Source organism: Pteropus alecto, unplaced genomic scaffold (assembly GCF_000325575.1).
Source record: "Pteropus alecto unplaced genomic scaffold, ASM32557v1 scaffold65, whole genome shotgun sequence".
Classification (NCBI taxonomy): Eukaryota; Metazoa; Chordata; class Mammalia; order Chiroptera; family Pteropodidae; genus Pteropus; species Pteropus alecto.
The window spans coordinates 5,249,038-5,269,497 of NW_006439191.1; the positions used below are offsets into that span (position 1 = coordinate 5,249,038).

Below are 20,460 nucleotides of genomic sequence, written 5' to 3' on the forward strand. Positions count from 1 at the left end.
CATATGTACATATATATATACATGCACACACATATATATATTCTAAAAGTTCTAATATATATATTAGTTCTAATATTATTATATATATAAAAGTTCTTATATGTGTGTGTGTGTGTGTGTGTGTGTATGACTTACTGTGAAATTGTACATCTGAAACTTACTGGATTTTGTTAACCAATGTCACCAAAATAAAAATTAATTTAAACAAAGTTAAATTTCTATGACTCACAACTGAAACACTCAGGACTAATGAATATACTGACTTTGTAAAACCAAGAATGAGTAATAGCCACTGCTTCTGAACCATTCGAATTTTTGCCATGGATAAAATCAAATATATTATAAAAGGCATTTATAATTTGAGGTAGCTATCAAAAACTAAGGTGAATGAGAAAAAATTTTTTTCTTTCCAGTTTCTTCATTGAATGAACCCTTCACAAAAAGAGGTAACCTAAGCTTTCCTGGGTATTACTTTTTTTTCTGTATTTATGATACGGAGACACTATTTCTAAAATAATTTATAAAACTATCAAGGCAATTTTACCATTTAGAGAACTGAAGGGTTTATATAGACCTACTAAAAACAATGAAAATACTGAACAAAGTAAGATAAAAGGAATGAGTACTTTGAATTTAATCTCTGCCTCTTTTTTTTCTTCTTACATATTCGATACAACTAAATTCCCTAAATATCCCTGATGTCTGCATACGGGGTATTCCACTATATCATTTACAGATTTAGAGGTTTTAATCCCTCTCTGCCTTTATTTTTAGAGAAAGGACAACCTAATAATCTGAGAATGTAGGATCTGTTAATAGCGGTATTCTCCTATAGTTTGCTGAATTTTCTAAATCGGATAGAAAGACAAAGCTTATCCAGATGTGGTTTTATAATGATTTCACTAGGCTTTACTCCATAATCGAGGCCCCTATAAAAATACAGTTTTAGGCTTAGTCTCTGCAACAAGGTTAATGGAAATCTGCGCCAAGGGTAAATACTTCAGCAGATTGTGTCATCAGGAAATATTTAAACACCATTTAAAAGGATTTAAAATAAGTAGATTTTACACTGACTAATGCACAGAAATATAATACAATAGAACTGTTAACAAATAAACATAATGCTTTTCTCTCTTCTCCCCATCCTTTTGCCATCTGTATTGTTAAGTCCAATTAGCTTCCAGCGTTTAAAGTTCTAACCTACATGTCCTTTCACCTACTGAATAGAGATGACAGCTGTACAGGTTTCACCGTGACGGTTTCGGAGTAACGTTATATTTCAATTATTTATTTTTGAATACACTGATTAGCTCATGCTGCATCAATTCTAGAAATCACTCAATAGTTCCCCACTGCCTCAGAACAAAGTTCAAACATCTGAACATACCTGGAGCACTTCTGATAATGACTCCTGCCTTGCCTCTCACACTCATGACCACTCACCGAGGATGCTCGGTCATATGAAATCGCGTCTACTTCATTTTCGTGAGATGCACATTCACAGCTCTTTGCCATTGACTATTCATCCTGGTTCCTCAACTTGCCTGTTTTTTTTGTTTTGTTTTTTGTTTTTTTCAGTTCTGAAACTCTAAAGCCTGAAAAAATTAATTTCCTCTGTAACACTATTGCTTCCAGATGGTTTACCTATTTCTTTGTTCTCACACCTGTTACAGAAATTACCGGAAACTAGACAGCATTATATTCATTTGTATCCATTTCTAAGTGATCAAAGTAGGAATGATGGAAATATCTTAAACATATATATATATATGTAATTCCCAACCTCTGATGTAATGACTTGTACATACTAGCTGCTAAATAAACATATCTGTAATTAAACTGAATATGTAGTTTAGGGACAGGCCTGTAGGTTATTTTTTGGGGGGGTATAGTAAGAATCTTTATTATAATAGAACAGTAACTATTATTTCCACAACTAAAAGCACGTGTTTGGTGATCATTTACTATTTTCATTAGAGTCGTGAGCACTACGCTAGCCATTTTTACATGCGTTATTTAATTCCCACATTGAGCCTCTGCAGTAGGTACTGTTATTCCCATTTTATCAGGAAACCAAGGCTTAGCAAAGTCACACCTGGGTAACCCTGCCTATGAACCCTGTGGCACGAAGCCTTCACAGAATGACTTCCAATGACTGTCACCCTCGTACGAATTCCTCCCCTCGAGAGTGTGACGATGACGAGATAACACTCCCATGACTGTCTGACCTGCTGTGGAAGAGAGATGTTCCCAATCCCATTATGAGCCCTTTAAAAGCAGATTCCGCAGATGATAGCACAAGTCAGAGAGACTCGAAGCACAAAGGGGATCTGACGCAGAAGAGGTTCAGCACTCCCGAGACAAAGGGAGCCACATGAAATGACCTGCGAGTGGCCTTGAGAAGCCGAAAGCTGCCCCTGGCTGACAGCCAGCAAGAAAGCAAGGATGTCAGTCCCAGCACTGCAAGGAATTCGGCCAGTGATGGGCACAAGCCTGGAAGCGAATTCTTTCCCACAGCGTCTCAAGGAAAAGTCCTGACCGTCCAACTCCTTGATGCTGGCCTAGTGAAACCCTAATAAGGAACCCAGCCAAGCCCATCCAAACTTCTGATTCACAGAGCTGTGAGCTAGTGAATGGGTGCTGTCTTAGCCTGCATACCAAATCCCTGACAGGGGCAATGGTGGTAAATCCAGGGCAACCTGGGGAGGCAGGTGTTAATCATAAAAGGACCTGAATCTGCCCGTGTCCATAAATGATTGTGTAGGGGAAGGAAACTTTACTGACCAAACTCTTTGCCTGTGTAGAGTTGTTAAGTGAACAAGAAATAAATTGTGTCGGCTATGAAAAATGTATGTGTGTGTGTTAACATCATCTAGGGTTATCCTAATTAATACAGAGAAGGTTTTATAAGATTTGAGAACTCGAGGAGGAGAATGATTCAGTTAAGAAAAACATCTGTTTAAGATGAAAGAAACCTAGCAGGAGACCTTCTCTAACCATCTCCCGCCGATACGTAAACTCCATTAGGGCTGGGCCTTTGCATTTTTTGTTTTCCACTGAGTCTACACCCCTGAAAAAAAGTATTGAGTGTCCACACAGTAGGCAGCCAATAATATGCATTGAATGAGGGAACCATTCCAGATAGAAGTGTGTGTGTTTGTAATTATTTGATCATTATTGTGGAATGTATCGATTTTAAACTGATTTTGAATAGATGCCTTATCTTCTCTAACTTTTTTTAGGTATTTGAGGGAAGTTTTAGAATGCTATTAATTGCATCATCAAATACACAGAGTTATAGGTTTAACTGAGTCCTCCACAAAATTCACATGCTGAAATCTTAGTCCCTAGGACCTCGTAACGTGAACTTATTTGGAAACAGAGCCTTGCAGTTGTTGTTAGTTAAAATGAAGTCATTAGGGAGCCCTAACCCCATATGGCATATGTTCTGATTAAAAAGAGAAATCTGGACCCAGGCAGCACGCAGGGTAGGCCTTATTTAAAGAGGAAGGCAGAGATCGGGATGCTGCATCTACAAGCCAAGGAACACCGAAGACGGCCAGCAAACCACCAGGAGCTGGGGGACAGGAATGAGACAGATCCTCCTTCACAGAACCGCAGCAGGAACCAACCCTGCGGACACTGGCCTGGGACTTCTAGCCCCTACACTGGGAGACGATACATTTCTGTTGTTTAATCCACACAGTTTGTGATACTGTGTCATGGCAGTCCTATCAAACTAACACAAGTAATTTAACAACAACAACAAAATTGCCACATATTAGATAATTAAATGAAAAAATTCTAAGAAGCTACAGGAACATCCTACCTCATTAAAACTGTTTACTACATTTAGCATATTAATTACTTCTGAATTATGCATTGGTATTTGTTGTCATTTACTTTAAAATATTAATTTACTAATTCTCAGTGTTTCTTCAATTTAATCAGTTCATTTCAACTCAATTCAATAAGAGTTTATTAGATGCCACTGGGTCCTTATTCCTATGGTACATACTACAGTGATTAAGAAAATAATGACATAACTGTACTCAATACATTTACATTCTTGTTCTGCATCAAAATTTATTCCCTTTGAAATAAGTTAATATAGAAAGACAGAATACATTCAAGTGATAATTTTAGGAAAATGATATAAAAAAAGATTCTATGAATCAAAGGAAGATGTGGAAATTGAGGTATAGCATCAAATATGTGTAATGTTTTGATGGCAGTAGCTAGTACTACAAATGTGGAGAATATCATACTTGACCCTGGGTAGAAGAAAATGAGTAAGGTGACCAACCCAATTATCAAGGTAAAAACTAGGGAGAACTAAAAGGTACATATTAATAGATATAATACCATCAGATTCCTAAAATATTCATCTTTTACACTAATTTTATCATATATATTAAAATTGGGAAAATACTATAAAAATTCTGCTTACTAATATCCAAACTGTAGAAAATTTCAAGATAAAAAGACGTCCTGACAGAAAAGAAAGTGAAACGCTAGAATCCCCTTATTGGGAGATAATTGCTATTAATGCCGTCTGGTGTGCATCCATATTCGTGTACAGACACATTTGTGCACGCGTACACATGCATACATACATATGTTTTACTAAAATAGACCCAAGTATTATATGTTGTCTGCTAAAATACTTGTTTTTAACATCGTTCCATATCATTAAATATTCATTTACAGCTTCTAAAGCTATATGGCTGCACAATATCCCATTATTGGACATCTAGAAGGTTGTTTTGTTTTTTTTTCCAAAGTACACAGGCCCATGATTTCCTGTGTTAAGTTCAAATTTCACAGAGGAAGCCTTTCTATAATTATTTTTTGAATTTAGAGATTTGGACTTGAAGGAAGAGGCAGATGTTTCACATTACAAATACCCCAATGGCTTTCTGGGAGGTGGGAACTTAAAGCCGACACTGTCCTAGCAACTGCCTGTCAGGCAGAGGGTTCGGCATCAGGTATATGAATACAGAGACTCTTCACTCTCCCTCCTATATTCTCCAAAAAAGTCAGTGATGAAAGAGAGCATACTATTTAATTCTGCTTATATTAAGTACACAAATAGCAAAACGAATCTATGCTGTTAACAGGAAAGAGCAAAAATGGGAGGGCTTCTGGGATGCTGACAAAGATCTGTTTCTTGATCTGGGTGCTGGTTCCAAAAACGTGTTTAGTTGGTGAAGATTCACCAGGCTGTTTCTTTAAGATCTGTTCACTTTTTGAAATGAATTTATAACTCATTATAACTCATAAAGGATAAATTAAAAGTAGCTCTCAAATATGTTCAAAATTCTAGGCGGCCTCTGTCAAGCTCTCAGTGGAAGGACACATTCTCAAACCTTTTCTAGGACTCAAGAACTCCATTGCTTTTCTAACTGGATGTTATCCCCACTGTCCCTCCCAAATCCCTTCAAACAGAGTCCTTTCCTACCATTTAAGAGAATATTATTCGTCAATTAGGTTAACGGATTACAGGTAATATGTGGATACCTATCTTAAAATATGAATTACATGTTTAAATTTTTCACATACTGGTGCACTGTAGAATCATCTTAGAGTGAGAATGATGCTTTGGTTATACTGTTCACGATTAACCACAACTGATATTGGAACATTCTGTACAAGATGTTTCATTTCACTTGACCCTTCGTCATGGCTCTTTAGAATAATGCAGACAGTCTTCATTAACCCAAGGATCTGGCACATAGCTGAACCCTGAGCAACTCTCCTGGAGTTGGGTCACAAAGTTAGTAGCTTGGTAACTTGGCCTCTGAAGGCTCTAGCTGATTGTCACTATTTAGGCTTTTTTACCCTTGTATCCTCAAGGTTTCTTAGACTTTGTATGATTTAATGCTATATCTCTATGATATAAACAGGGCACAAGTGTGACTTAGTTTGTAACGGAGAGGCACAGTGACTCACAGATGAGATCATTGCCTTACCTGAAAACCCTCCCACATCCTGTCTTGTTAATACTTGGCCTTACAGATTAGAACACAAGCATATTAACAGTATTCCCCTCAATAATATCGCCTCATGTATGAGGGTTGATTTAGATGCACTGCACCATGATATTCAAAAATACAAAATTAAAGAAAATATCAAGGTTAAGGTGAAGTTTTATTTTTCTAAGAAAGGATCTTTTATAAGCCATCAGTATAAATAAATAAAATTTAGCTAAAATTTTTAGAGTGTTGATAAGGTTCTTCATAACGCTTGGTTAGAAATTCCTAACCTTTAAATGTTTTTTATTGTGCCATAAGCAACGCAGGTTCTTCTACAATAAATTTCTCATCGTAAGACTTAACTGTTCGGAAGGTTCAAGATGAACATTTCTGTTTTGCTGTTTATACGCGATCCTTTTGACCTTGGCAAGTAAGACAAAAAAGTTTCAGCACTTTTAGCTGCTTAAAGAAAGATATAAATACTTACTGCCTAACTGACTTTACCAGAATCTATCAGCTTTCTCTCTCTCCCTCACACACACACACACACACACACACACACACACACACACACACACACACTCACACACTCTCAGCCTCGCTCTCTCTCTCTCTCTCTCTCTCTCTCTCTCTTTCTCTCTCTCTCTCTAAAAGCCCCACTAGGAAGATGCTCTCCATGGTGCTGAAATCAGCTACTCTTAATCAAGACTACTATAGATTAGATGACACACTTGAAAATATGCACGGGTCATGGTTTGCTGTCAGATTGTGTTTTTCTAAATAGAGTCCCTATTGCTCTTCCCCGTTTTTGGAGTTCTAGCAGTTGTAAGCAGTAATGTCTTATGTTGGGTGAACCTAGAACAAATTGTGTGGTTAAAAAAAAAAAAAAAAAGATTGCCCTAAGAAATCACTACACTTTCTTTACCAGTCAGCACAATTCACTTAAACCTCCCTGTGAGGGCCATAGGACACCTCCCTGACTGCTCTCCTTTTGTTATCCTTGTTTCTCAGAACTTTGTAGGCTTCTCTGAAACATCTCACAAACTTCTCAAAGATTGCCACTTTCTGGTAGGGTGCTCATTTAAATGAGAATGATCTGGTTGGCTACAGTTTGGATAGTCATCATCAATCAGAATGCTATCTAGCCTGAACTCTGAAACAATCCCAGTATGCTGAATAGACAAAAGGTTTCTTTTCTCCACCTGTTTATGAACGCACTGTATACTCATATGTTAAGTGGCCCACAATAGCTCTGCTAGTAATATCAATATAGGTCCTTCAACCTTTTGATAATGTTTTTAATCATAAGCTTTAAGGCACAGTTGTTTTTACCTCAAAATTCTTAAAAATCTGTTATGAGACAGAAATAAGAGATTAATGGAGATCTTGCAAAAAAAGATAAATGGCACTACCAGAATACCACAAAACTGGGGGAAAAATTAATTGAACCTATACTTTTGATAAATATTTATTTTTTGCAGAAGAAAAATGCATACTAGTTTAAGCTGTCATTATACTAACCTACATCCTATTTTTCATATTATTAGTAATACATAATGTGGTAGTTTATATTCAAAAATAAAACTAGAATGTATATACCTCATGTATTTATCCAGAAATACACCAAGGTTACTATGGTTACGAAAATCCATTACCTTTGAATACAGAATGAAAAAGTTTGACTTAAAGTGTGTGCTATTTATTATAGCAAACATCAACAGCCTTCGGGAGGGTCTCTAACTGGATTCATTTTTCAGTGTCACGACTGACCCACCATACTACTAGCATATGGCCTATGCGAGGCAAAAAAATTGAACTGTATGCATTTTTAAATATATTTTGTACTAACTCAAGGTGCAGCAATGCCTTTGACTTTTAATGCTTCATATTTAAGAGAAAGAAGAAAAAAATTCGAACCACCTAGATGCTAAGTGGCTTCTGAATTGAAGTGCTTTTACTTTTACCTATATCCACCATGGCAGCAAGATCCATTTGCTACGCATAACAGAAGAATGTTGGTTCTACGTGAAATCTTAAAAGGAAGCTACAAATAAATGGAGTAGGAGAAAAACATGTTGACACTTTGAACATTTAGGAGGGTACATTAAGCCAAGTTATTAAGAACGTTTGTGATAGTGTAGAAGGCAAAGAATTTTAAATAGTGCAGATGATCATAACTAGGAACGATAGAATATAAACGTAGCTCTTGAAAAAGTTTCAAAATTATTCCTCACCTCATCAAATTTTTGCTCATCAAGACGGTGATCAGATAAATCAAAGTAAAATAAAACTGGCTAATAATCCCACAGAAAAGTATTTAGTATAACTCGTACTTAAACATGCAAATAAAAGGAAGATTTTTCACTTGAAAACCATAAAAGATTTAAAGATATAACATTCATTGCTGATCAACTTTTCTGGGAAATAATGCAAAAATGTAAACCTAATATTCTGTAAAAGTTCACCTCTGATTTAGCTGTTCCTCTTTTAGAAGTCTAGCAAAGATGTACAATAATATTTATTACAACATATTTAAAATAGAGAAACTAGAAACTTGTGAATTGTTCAAGTGATCAAATGCATTAGTCTGATCTGTAAGTTGGAATATGATGTTATTAGTAACAGTATTTCAAAATATTTATAGAGAAATGTTTAATGATGTGGGATGTAGTCATAAAGGAATATGGAAGTATTAAAAATTATACATTAAAGCTCTATTTGTTAAATAACTAAAATACTGGAATTATATGAAATATTAAGTGTTTCCATCTGTATGGTAATTATCTGGTATCAGATATCTATGTTTTAATTTATCTTCAATAGGTATATATTACTTTCATAGTTAAAAATATTATTTTTTCTTTTATCTATAGACTGCATCTTCCATTTCTCAATCTTTCTAAGAATTAACATTTCAGCATTGTAGAGTTCCATTTTAGTGACCTAAAAGTTACTATTACTGAGTAGAAGTTCCACCTACAAACCATTCAGCATGGAATAGATATGTCACAGATATCCTGACACAGAGACAAGCGACAAGTGCCAACAGCATCATAGACACAGGTTATGATGAAACATGACAAAGATTTAAAGTGTCTGTAGAGGCTCAGGCCTGTCTCAATGGCTGGAGCTGTTTCCTGTATCAGTTTTCTCCTGGCTGAATTCAAACACAGAGATTCTCTTTCACATTCTGTCTTCTCTGTGAGTCCGAGTGGACAGGTAAACTTTGAAGACATGAATGAATGGAATTTAGTACATATCACAGGTATAAAATCAGCATTGAAAGGGACCTTAAAAGCCATTTTATTCAATTTTCATGCAATTTGAGATTCTCTGGAAAAGCAGGCATTCGACCTATGCCAACAGTGAAAAAAGAGCACTCACTTTAGGTACTGTTGCAGACTGAATCATGTTCCCTAAAACTTGTATGTCGAAGCCTTAAACTCCAATGTGACTGTATCCAGAAATAGGGCATTTAAAAATATGATTAAGGTTAAATGAGGTTATAAGGGTAGGACCCTAATCCAACAGGGCTGGTGTCCTTCTAAGAAGAGGAAGAGACACCAGGGGCACATGCACAGAGGAAAGACCACGTGAGGACACTGTGGGAAGGCAGCTGTCCGCCAGCCAAGCAGCGAGGCCTCAGGAGAAACCGAACCTGCCAACACCTTGATCTTGGACTTCTCTCCAGATCCGTGAGAAATAAGTTTCTGTTGTTTAAGCCCTCTTGTCTGTGGTACTTTGTTATGGCAGCTCTAGAAAATTAATACCGTTGCTCTGTGGTTTGTAAACAGCCTCCCATCTCCCTTTCAGAGCTGGTGTGTGGAGAAATAAAATAATATGTGTTCATGTGTTCAACAAGCAGAATGTGTAAAGATTAAAAGCACGGACTTTGAAGCCAGACAGACCCAGACTTAAACTGGTTCCTCCAGTTGCTGACTAGAATATCTTGACCTCTCTGGCCTCAGTTTTAGTAGCTGTAATGTTAGAACAACCACAGACAGCTCTGGACCCCATCATAACATCCTCCGCTTAGTTCTTCTCCTCAGTGACCAATATTGTTGTCCCAGCACGATTTTGTATCTTTAGCCATTGAGGGACAAGAGCAACGAGAGATATAGTTGCTTGTGACAAGCCAAGAGTGCCATAGAGAAAAAAAGTTGAGTGGTACAGGAGACATGATTTTTAAAAATCTACAAAAGAAAGAAAACCATTGAAGAATCTATTGCCACTGCAGCTAGAGAAGATGGCTGTGTTCACGATAAAAATATTTCACTTTCTTTATATTATATTCAGGGCATCTATTCTACTAATTCACTGCGGTACTATTAGCCACAATCTTTTCCTGCAGATGCTACAGTCACATGCTTCTGTTGATGATTCAATCACACAAAATGCAGAATCAGTATCCTTTTGTACGTATTATTGAAAATCAGTGTGGATTTTGGCCTCCTCTCCTCCCACACTGACCTTCTTCTGGCTTTGCACGATGTCGCCTCATTAGACATTCTGCATATTTTGGAAATAGCCAAGGCCCACAGTTTGAGATCTGCCATCAGCCACATCACTCCCCTGTAGATGGGGCTAGCACTCGCATCCACGCGTGGAAGGAATCTTAGCTTCTTTTTCTCTATTTTACCTCTTTTTTTCTTTTTCTTTCACACCCTGCTCCCATCCTCCACCAGCTCTCCTTTGCTACCTTCTTTCTTTGTTCCCAGCACTCACCTGACGTCATTCATTCACGTATTTAACACTGTGTATTCTACCCTCACTCTGATAGGTCCTGGAGAGGCAGTAATGAACAGGAAAGACACGGTCACGTCCTTATGACACTTTCGGTCTAGTAGGGAAAATCGACAAGGGAACAAGCACCCTTGTTCAAGACGATGCAAACCGAAACAGGAATGCATGAAGGCACTGACTGAGCACATGGGAGGCCCACCCAACTCGCACTGGGGAGTCAGAGAAAGCCTCTCTGAGGAAATGTCTCTGCTGGGCCACAATATCCCACCGTGCATGATGATACCTTCTGGCCCTAGAGAAAGTGTGTTGTGCATTAATAATTAATACACGTCTAACGATCATTCCATCATTCCATGTCGTGTTTTCATTTCTTCCGAAGTAGTTTCTACGGTCTCTATTTTTTAGTTAAAATCATGTCTTCCGCTATTATTAGGGTACGATTAACATATTTTTTTTGGTGTCTCATATGAAACCTGCATTCCAAAGGAAATAATAATTACTATTCTTTTTACTAAGTGCTAAGAACATGCTAGGTGTTTTATGTATAGCTCTAGGTCTCTTAAAAATCTTGAAAATTGTAGCTGTTCTCCATTTTATAGATTCACAAACTAAGTCTCAGGGAAGTGAAGTACCTTGCAGAAGACCACATTCTTTTCATCATAGCTGGGATGTTTGAGCTGGTATCAAACTGTAGCATTCACAGGCTTTGTGACCTTGAGGAAGGTCACAGGATTCTCATTTGTAAAATGGGGGTCATGAAAATATCTACCTCAAAGAATAAGCATAATAGAATTCTACCCAACCATAATGAATAAAATATAAAAGCAATATTTCTTGTCCTTTTAAGGTTCTCAGACTAGAGCGGACATGGAAAATATAAACCCTGAGAAGGCAACTGCATGAAGTCATAGCCCTGTCCACAAGCGCCTCCTGCCTGCCTCTCTCTGTGCGTCCCCACAAAATCACAAGCATCAAAAAAAAAGACAGGAGGGACAAAGTCTGGCTGATTCCCCGTTACAACCTTAGTACCTAGCACTAATGCGAAGAACTGGATGCATAAATAATTAATCCTGCCTTTGACTCTAACTTGTTGTGACCTTTTATGAAGAATTTAATATCTCTAGCCCTTAGTTTTTTCATCAATCAATATTTGATTAATGATGTCTCACCTGATAGTCAAATACAGTGCATAAAATACTACAAAATGTATAACCACTATAATTACTATATAAATATAAACACGATTCAAATACCAGACAACATACATAATGTAAGCCTCTCGTGTCGCAAGGTTTTCGACAACTCATTTTCCTTAAGTGTCATTACACTTTAGAAGATGACCTGTGCATATACGCTGTTTCTTCTCAAACAGTCCAAAATTCAGTCGACATGAGTCAGACTTCTGACTCTTAAGATGATTCATGCAGATTTTAAAGTAGTTAACACACGTGACAGTGGAACTCATCTCAAGTGGCATCAGTGACTCAACCGGGCACTGTGAGCATGGCCAGGGACCGCACAAGGCCTTGGCCTTGATCTTGTGATGAGGTGAGGGATGGGAGTCCCATGGTTAAGCTCCTTGTGTTGATGTATTCCCAAAGCCCCTCTGCACGGGAGCAAAAGTACCTGGGTAGCGGTAGGACCGACATTCAGACTGTGCAGTCAGACAGCCTTGGGGGAGGGCAGGGGAGGCCCTTCCCATGTTTCAGCTTTGGCTCCACTCTGAGTGTAAGGTGACCACAAAAATCATGAAATTTTTGAGGTTTAACAGGAGATAAAAATCAGTAACCCAAATTTTTAAAACCACATTCTCAGATAGCTATAGATTATGGTTATCGAAAATGCATACATATAAATATATATGTATATAAATGCGTCTAAATACATATATACTTATATATACTCATGTGTATATATTCTAGTTTATAATTAAGTATTATATATTTATATGTTCTACTACAGACTGTAACTACTTCCTGATACACACAGAAGTCTCACCTGTGACGGTGCAGTTCTCTTCATCACCGGAATAGATTAGCATCCCATCCATATACAAGAAGTACTGGGTTATGATGCCATTTGCTTTTTTGGGCGGATTCCAGGAAAGTAACAAAGAATTAGGAAGAGATTTGGCTACTGGTGGCTGAACCTCTTGTGGGGCTGTGGAAAAAAAGATTTATAGAGTCTAATTTTAGTTTCCTTTTCTAATTCAAACTTTTCAGACCTAAACCAATAAATCATGGACTAAACCTGAAATCCCATGCATAGAAATGTTCCTGATTCGTGGGCAGCTTGTCAGTAATTGCTTTAGGAACAGAACTAAATAACTGTCCTGAATTTATGAGCATTTGCATCAATGATGGATGGGGAGTATTTACACTAGTTCACTTGACTGATGCTTGTGTTACTTCATCAAAAGTATTATTATAATCTCTATTGGGGGCTGTGCTGATAAAAGCAAATTAAACAGATGAGTCTCTACCCTCAAGGAGCTTTTGATCTAAGATAGGCAATGCTCGTGAGAGAGGTTTGTAACAGATATAAAAAATATATATATATACATAACCATAGAAATAGCCATGAAGTACAGAATCAATTTAATTATATACGAAGACTACATTGTGTGCAAGTTTTTTGTTTTTGTTTTTTGTTTTAAAGGGGTCTGTTTGTTTTCTGTAATGGTCAATGAATTTCAGTCATAGGAACTAAAAGCTTTTTAAAACTGACCCTAAGCGTACATAGTTTGGTAAATTGGAACTACACTCAAGGGAAAACCTAGAAATTGGGAATTCTTTACATAATGGAAAGGAAGTGGTGACCTGGCCGAGTAGGAATCTGAGGGATAGCTGTGAGGCAGGTTTGAAGGGCCCTGGGCTAATCTGGACAGGGAATCAGCAGATACAGAGAAAATAACGAGAGACATAAGACGTCTCGTCCTATACTCAAGCTGGTCGACGTACTTGTGAAGGGGCCATGATCATGTGCCATAGCAGAAGCAATGACATGGTGAGAAAAACTTCTATTCTCAGTAGACTAGACAGAAAGGACATTGAGAAAATGCTGAAGCTGGGTCACCGATGGCACAGCCCGGGTGACGGGGGTCTGGTGAGGGCTCATACAAAGCACGAAGAATAACGGGTGACAAGAAGGATTTTACAAACTCCTTTACTCTGTCATAGTGTCATCGGATGGGCCATTGTCTTTCTCTCACGTATCTTCTGTGCATGTAGGACTTACTGACGGACTGAAGAGAGGAAGTGGGAAGAAGAGCGAGAAGGAGGGGCGGATGAATAGTGAGAGAAAGAGACTGACTACTTTTCCGTAAAGATCAAGCTTTTAAATCTCCTAAATAACTTCACCACTAGACAGTAAAAGAAACACGCATCCCTCTCACCCGGGAGCGAGAAATAGGAAGTAACAATGCTTCAAATGTTTTGAGAGCTGTTATTTTCTGAAGTGATGCGTTCTGATGCTTGAGCAAAGCTTTCACTTTCAAGTGCTAAAATATTTTCTCTTCCTCGCTGCCTTCCTAACATATGCTTTCTGAAACATTAATTTATGCCAACAGTGTGTAAGTTCCAAGTACAACAAAAGTGAGACTTAAGTCGGGAGGAACCGAGCGGTGATTAATAATGCCTCAATTGGCATTTGGAGGTTCCACAGTACTGAAATAATTGTTGCCTGTGCGGTGTTTAGCAGTTAAAAGAGGCCATGGAAATCAACCGTTTGATTCTCAATTTCATACTGAGCCATACAATCAATTCTTTTTAGTCAGACTGTCTCTAGATTTACTTCTGAGCCATAGTAAAATGAGGAAGCTTTCATTAATCTTTCAGATGCTTCATATTAATGACAAGGCTCTTGCATGAACAATGTAACAGCAATTAAAAAGCCCATTAATCTGCATTACAGCTATTAAAGATGCATGTCATTAAAGGGTATGGAGTTTGATTCATTTGCGCACCCCCCCAAAAAATGGAGCAATTATGGCCTGGCAATGCACTTTGTCATCAAATTAGGTTGGGGTTCTCCAGCAAATGGCCTTGCAGCATTTAGCTCTTCTCCTGTTTTATTATTCATGACTGAGACGTGGAAGTCAAGACCTCTGAATTACTTTACCTTCCTGTGGAGTGGAGGTGTTCAAGGCATGCGAGCTCTCCGTGCAGCCAGCCAGAGTGCAAGCAGTGAGGGTGACCACATAGTGCCCGAAGGGTAGCAGGCCTGTCAACACGCCTACGATAAAACGGGGGAGAGGGGTTTGCGTGTTTACTGTGAGCTGCTATACAGAGCGTTATGGGTGTGTGTGCGAGAGAGAGGTGGAGACACAGAGAAAGACAGGAAACAAAAACGTGCCTCTTTAATTCCTTTTCCTGCCTGGGCGCTGACTGCAGAATGGAGTAACTCGCGAGGAAAAAAACAAAACAAAACAAAACTGTGAGATCAACTTATTGTTAGGACAGCTCTCAACAGCACTTCCCCAAGTGCGTTCCTCGACACGCTAGCGCCCTTGGATGTCTCCCTGTGATGGGGTGTCGCAGACAGTTCAGGAAGCAGAGTAAGGTGCACCCAAGAGTTAAGACACACTCTGTCCCATTCCAGGACCCTGGACCTCTAGCAGAAGCCAAATCTCTTTAATTTGTTTTTCACTTAGTATTTTTCAATCTGATTTATCTAGAGTCCTTTTTTTATGTGTCATCCGTTAACACACTTCAAGAAATGCTACTCCCAAGAGTGGCTTCATTATTTTAATGGTAGGATACACACATACAAACTATTTGTTCACGTTGCAGCTAACAAATATGCAAATCGACATACTTGAACAATTAGCGAATTAGACAATTATGCTTTTGTACTTCTACTTGCAAAATTATTAGTTTATTTCATTAAGACACCTGTCCTCAACAAGTGTTGCACATGGAAGTGCTGAATTAACCTGGCTTAGTGGTGAATGTGTAAGATTTGTTCAGCAAGCGAAAGTACCTGTAGAAAACACATTCTGTGTATTGGTCTTCAGAATCAAGGCGGAAGCTCTTTAGTTACTCCTGTGAATTAAAGTATCAAAAAATACAACTCGTTGATTGGCTCACCAGTGTTTTCCACTGCAGTTTTTCACAGCTATCTTTATCCTCACCACATAGACTGTCATCATTCTTATGTAAAGATGGCTCCACTCATACTATTCCCTACCGAGCAAACCTTCAATAGCCTACAGAGTGTGCTACTGTTTTGACGTGCCAATATTGGTGACAGCATCTATCGCTCATACACAGATTTTAACATCATGTTTCCCTATTCTCCCTCCTCAGCAAGAAATTTTAAAGATCATAAAAGCCAAGGGACAGGATGAAGTGAAGACCACAGCAGTTGTTTCCTTTGGCACTGCCCACTTGTCCTCTGTCCCTGGTGCCGTCCGCAAGTCTTCATTCCAACAGCTCCCCAAGCTGCCCTCTGGGCTACGAACACTCTCTGCTACACTTGGCACCACTGCCTTAGCTCATGGCCAAAGCAGACAGCGAGCCAATGAACGAATACACACGCACGTGTGACCATCTCATGCCAAGTTCAGCTGTCTCTAATCTCAAAATCCCCTCATGTCATAACCTTCTGCTTTCTCTGATTCCTGCCACTGTGATTGTCATTTCCTCTTGAATATCCCAGACCATGACCCAAATTCTGAGCTCCATTTCTTTTAAGAAGTTATTTCTCCTTTCATTCAACATTTTAACAGCAAGCTTACATCATCGCATGTGCATTCTCATCATGCAGTGGTGCACTGAGCAAGAGCACAGATGCTCAGGCCAGACTGCCTGGGACCAAATGCCAATTTTTGCCACTGAGGTACTGTATGGGGTTGGGCAAGTTGTCCAGACCTCTGTACCTCAGTTTCCTAATCTGTAAACAGTGATAATAGTACCTACCTTGAAGGAGAGGCCTCAGAGACCTCATCTGTGAGATGGGGGTAAAATAGTCTTGACCTCAAAGCGTTACCATCAAGATTGAATGAGTTTACTGTTACTACTGCAACCCAGTTTCTGTCTGCCCTGTGCTACTAAATACTAGTTTTATCTTTAAAGGTCACTAGGGATCTTAAATGTCCGATCAAGTGATGTTACCATCAAGATTGAATGAGTTTACTGTCTGCCTTGTGCTACTAAAACCTAGTTTTATCTTTGAAGGTCACTAGGGATCTTAAATGTCCGATCAAGTGACTCTTCATCAATCTTTATTTCTCCTCTGCTCCCCAGACTCTGCTTCCCTCCACTTTCGACCATGCTACTGAGTTTTCCCAAGTTGTTCTCCTAAATTACCGAGAGTTGGTTCCTTGACCTGACTGACTCATCCTCCTTCCACAGTCCTTTAAATCACCCTTATTTTACAAGGTTGGATCTTCAGGCCTCTCCCCCTAGACACATGCCTTTGTTAACTCAACAAGCCTCATCTCTCATTCTATCTGGACTTTACCTCTCTCCCTCAAGCTCTGGTTCTATGTTTCACCCTGCAGTTCATGGACCCCACCTGGAAGTCTCACCTGCATTTCACTCAGCAGGTCACAGTCCAGACCCGGCATCCTAAATTATTTTGTAAGCATCATCTTTCCATTTCTTAAGGCCTCCATCATAATCCCAAATTTGCAGGCTCAAAAGTAAAGTAGCAATGTAAGATAGATTCTAGCCATTGCACCCTCTGAAAATCTTTGGCATTTGTCACATCTTTCCTATTACCAAATACACATCTACGGTAAGAGTTCGAACAAAGCAATTCACATGTCTTGATTAGTAAAATGCCGTACCAACCGAAAATAACTCAGCCCACGGAGAAAGAAACAATCCTACAGAGAGCAAGAAACACCTGTTGGCGTATGAGGTGAGTTTCCTTTGTTCGTCACTTAACCTGTGTGGCATCTGTGGAAATCACTGCCTCTCACAGACGGGCATGACTTAGCCAGAGCACAGGAGTACCACGTCTGAAAAGACAACTGGCTGTATATAGGCTGGTGCCCTGAAAATTTCAGTATGAAGATGCATCATATTCCCAGGCAAAATTATCACTGAGAAACAGTATAAAGGCAATTCCATTATTTTGCAATTTTGAAAAACTGGCCTGACAAAATGCTTTCCCCTGAGGCATTATTTTTTTCCAGATCATAGCTGAAATACAATATTGGACTTGTGACTATTGTCACAGCTTAACAAGAATAGTAGTAAAATAGACTTTAAGAACCATGTCCAACCAGAGGCTGGTTCATGTTTAGTACATGGTCTCTGGCATTTTATTTAATGTTTCTTGCCTTCGCTAAGGAGTCACTTGGTGTGTACATGTGTATCATGAGATTCCTTGACTAAAAATTTTCCCCTTAAACCTTAAGGACCTTAAATAATAGGCAATACTCTTGTCATCAAATGTGCTTTCTTCTGCTTCGTGCCTTGGTAGAGAAGTTTACCAAATTGTATTTCACAGAAAAATTCTGAGATTCTTAAGAAAGATGCTAGAGGGAAACTAGATCATCTTTCAGGCCATTTATCAAAGTGCTCACATTTCCCATTTCAAGGCAGGTGAAACAATAATAAACACTGAGAAATGAAAGCTGCAAAATAGAAAACAAGAAAAGAGAAGGGAGCTGAAGTTCTGGTTCTTGCTGACTTTGAAACCCAGGTGGAATGTTTTGGGTGGTTTGTAAATCACACTTTCAAAAAAATGTGCTCTGCTTCCTGAAGCTGAGGTGGCACTTTGTTTGTTTATTTGTCCAGGGAGGATCTTGCTCATATCGTGTGTCTCACAAAGTTCATCAAACCATCGGAATAACTGCCTCTAAACAGTATTACCTATTTCAGTAAGAGCTGTAGTCTAATGAGTGAGCATTTTCTCTGTTGTCAGGTTACAATTCACACTTGGGATAAGAGGAGAAGCTGGTCAACTAAATGATCTTCACCAAATCAGAAAAGAGACAAAGTCACCTCACTGCCTGGGACATGTGGTTTATCTCTTTTGTTTCTCAGTATAGAGGGTTTAGTGACTTAGATTAAAGTCGATGCTTCTAAAAGGTTCTGGTATTTCCGAAGAAAGAGAATATGAATATTCTCAGCAGCACTAAGTAAGGTAGCTCTTCCTGGATATACGCCTAGAGATCGTTGAGTGATTGACCCAACAACCTTGCTTTAAGTGTCAGAGTCATGCTTACATTATATATACTCCAGGAAAAAAAAAAGTACTACTATGATAATATCTCATCATCAAAAAGTATTTAGCAATTTTTCTTCTCTATACCTCTGGGAAGGGTGCCTAGGAATACAACTGATCTCTGAAAGGTCTTTCAAGCTAAGAAAATATTAGAGCTAGGAGGACCCTGATGATAACAGTAATACACAGATTGATACGCAAAGCAAAAAGCCTGCTTATATGGCGACTGAACAGGGTATTTATAAGATCTGACTTCCCAAGCCAAGATGATAGGAAATCTTACAGTTAAAGATAAAAAAAAAAAAAAAAGATAACCACTGAGAGTAGATTTTAGCATGATATTAAAACATACTGAAACATAGTGTGACGTATTTATAAAGAAGTCCTAGACAGAAAAATGTGGCATAATTTTTGTGTACACAAAAACCCCGCTAAGGGAAAGTGGGGCCATTTCCCTTTGTAACCCATGGGGTGTTTAAAATAAAGAAGGACCTGTTAATGGTGAGAACTTTTAAGTCTGGCTTGGATATAACTCTCTTCTTTGGGAGACATCACAGAGGTGACTTTTTTCTTTGAATCTGAGACTGTCCCTCTATCTAGGCAGGCCAGATGACCTCTCAAATTCCCCTTCAGTCGCGATCTCTGTGAAATCAGAAAATGGTCCCAACCATGTTAGGAAATCCGCCAGTCCCTTCTGATAATGGAAGGGGGTGAGCTGAAAAAGACATTCAATAAGCATAAAGCAAGCATTATTGATGTCTTAAAAGTGTTAGTACCCCATGCAACATAGCAGCGTTGGCGTCCGGATTAAAATCATTGGCACCAGCAGAACCAGAATTCTCAGTGCTAAGCGATAATGCACTTTGCATTAATGCTTAACGTTGAGAGATCCTGACATGCTCCACCAAGGGACTTTGGAGGGAAGGAAGTCTGTTCCCTGTGAATTGCGGTCTGGTGGGCCTCCGTGGGTGCAGAAGGCTGGAGCCGACAGAGCTGAGGCAGCACATGGTTTAAGGGACACAGTGCATCATGGGAGGAAGCTGAAGAGCTGTAGGCTGATTGGCTCCAAACTGGGGGTTCTGAGGGTTCCTACCTACTGGGGGAAAGGAGCCTTATCCTGGAGAACCGGGAGAAAGTCCCTCACAATTACCTGGGGGAACTCTCTGAACGCAGAGGGCATGTCCTTTTAATTCTTGCCCTATTTTGCAGCGGCTATTATGGTCGTTTACCAAAAGTGGACCCTTGGTGTTTGACCAAAAAATGAAGATTTTCCATCCTTACCTCCACTCAGCCATCTCCCTCCCTGTATGAGAGCCCCGCTCCCACCCTACCCCCGCCCCCCCGCCAGGGAGCCAGCAAAGTAACACACATCGCTGCTTTTGACCTATAAGATTATCATTTCCAACATTCCCTTTCCTTTGCTCTCACCTCAAGTTTCAAAGGACCTGAAGAGAAATATTCATAATTGGAGGCAGACCGTCCACCTAAGAGAAAATCATTGTGGAGCTGACACCAGCTGTGCAAGCTTTTGTGCCTCTAATAGAACTCTGCATGCTGAGAAGCA

General features: G+C 39.1%; 1 protein-coding gene across 1 annotated transcript in view; it reads right to left on the reverse strand.

Annotated features, from left to right (window-relative positions):
* The window catches only part of USH2A (usherin), a 564,162-nt gene that overhangs the window by 282,567 nt on the left and 261,135 nt on the right, over positions 1-20,460 (reverse strand). The window contains exons 30-31 of the mRNA XM_025049837.1: positions 14,838-14,951; positions 12,717-12,878 (exon numbers count right to left, since the gene is read on the reverse strand). Coding sequence (XP_024905605.1) covers positions 12,717-12,878; positions 14,838-14,951 — 276 coding nt within the window. The remainder of the gene's footprint in view (positions 1-12,716; positions 12,879-14,837; positions 14,952-20,460) is intronic.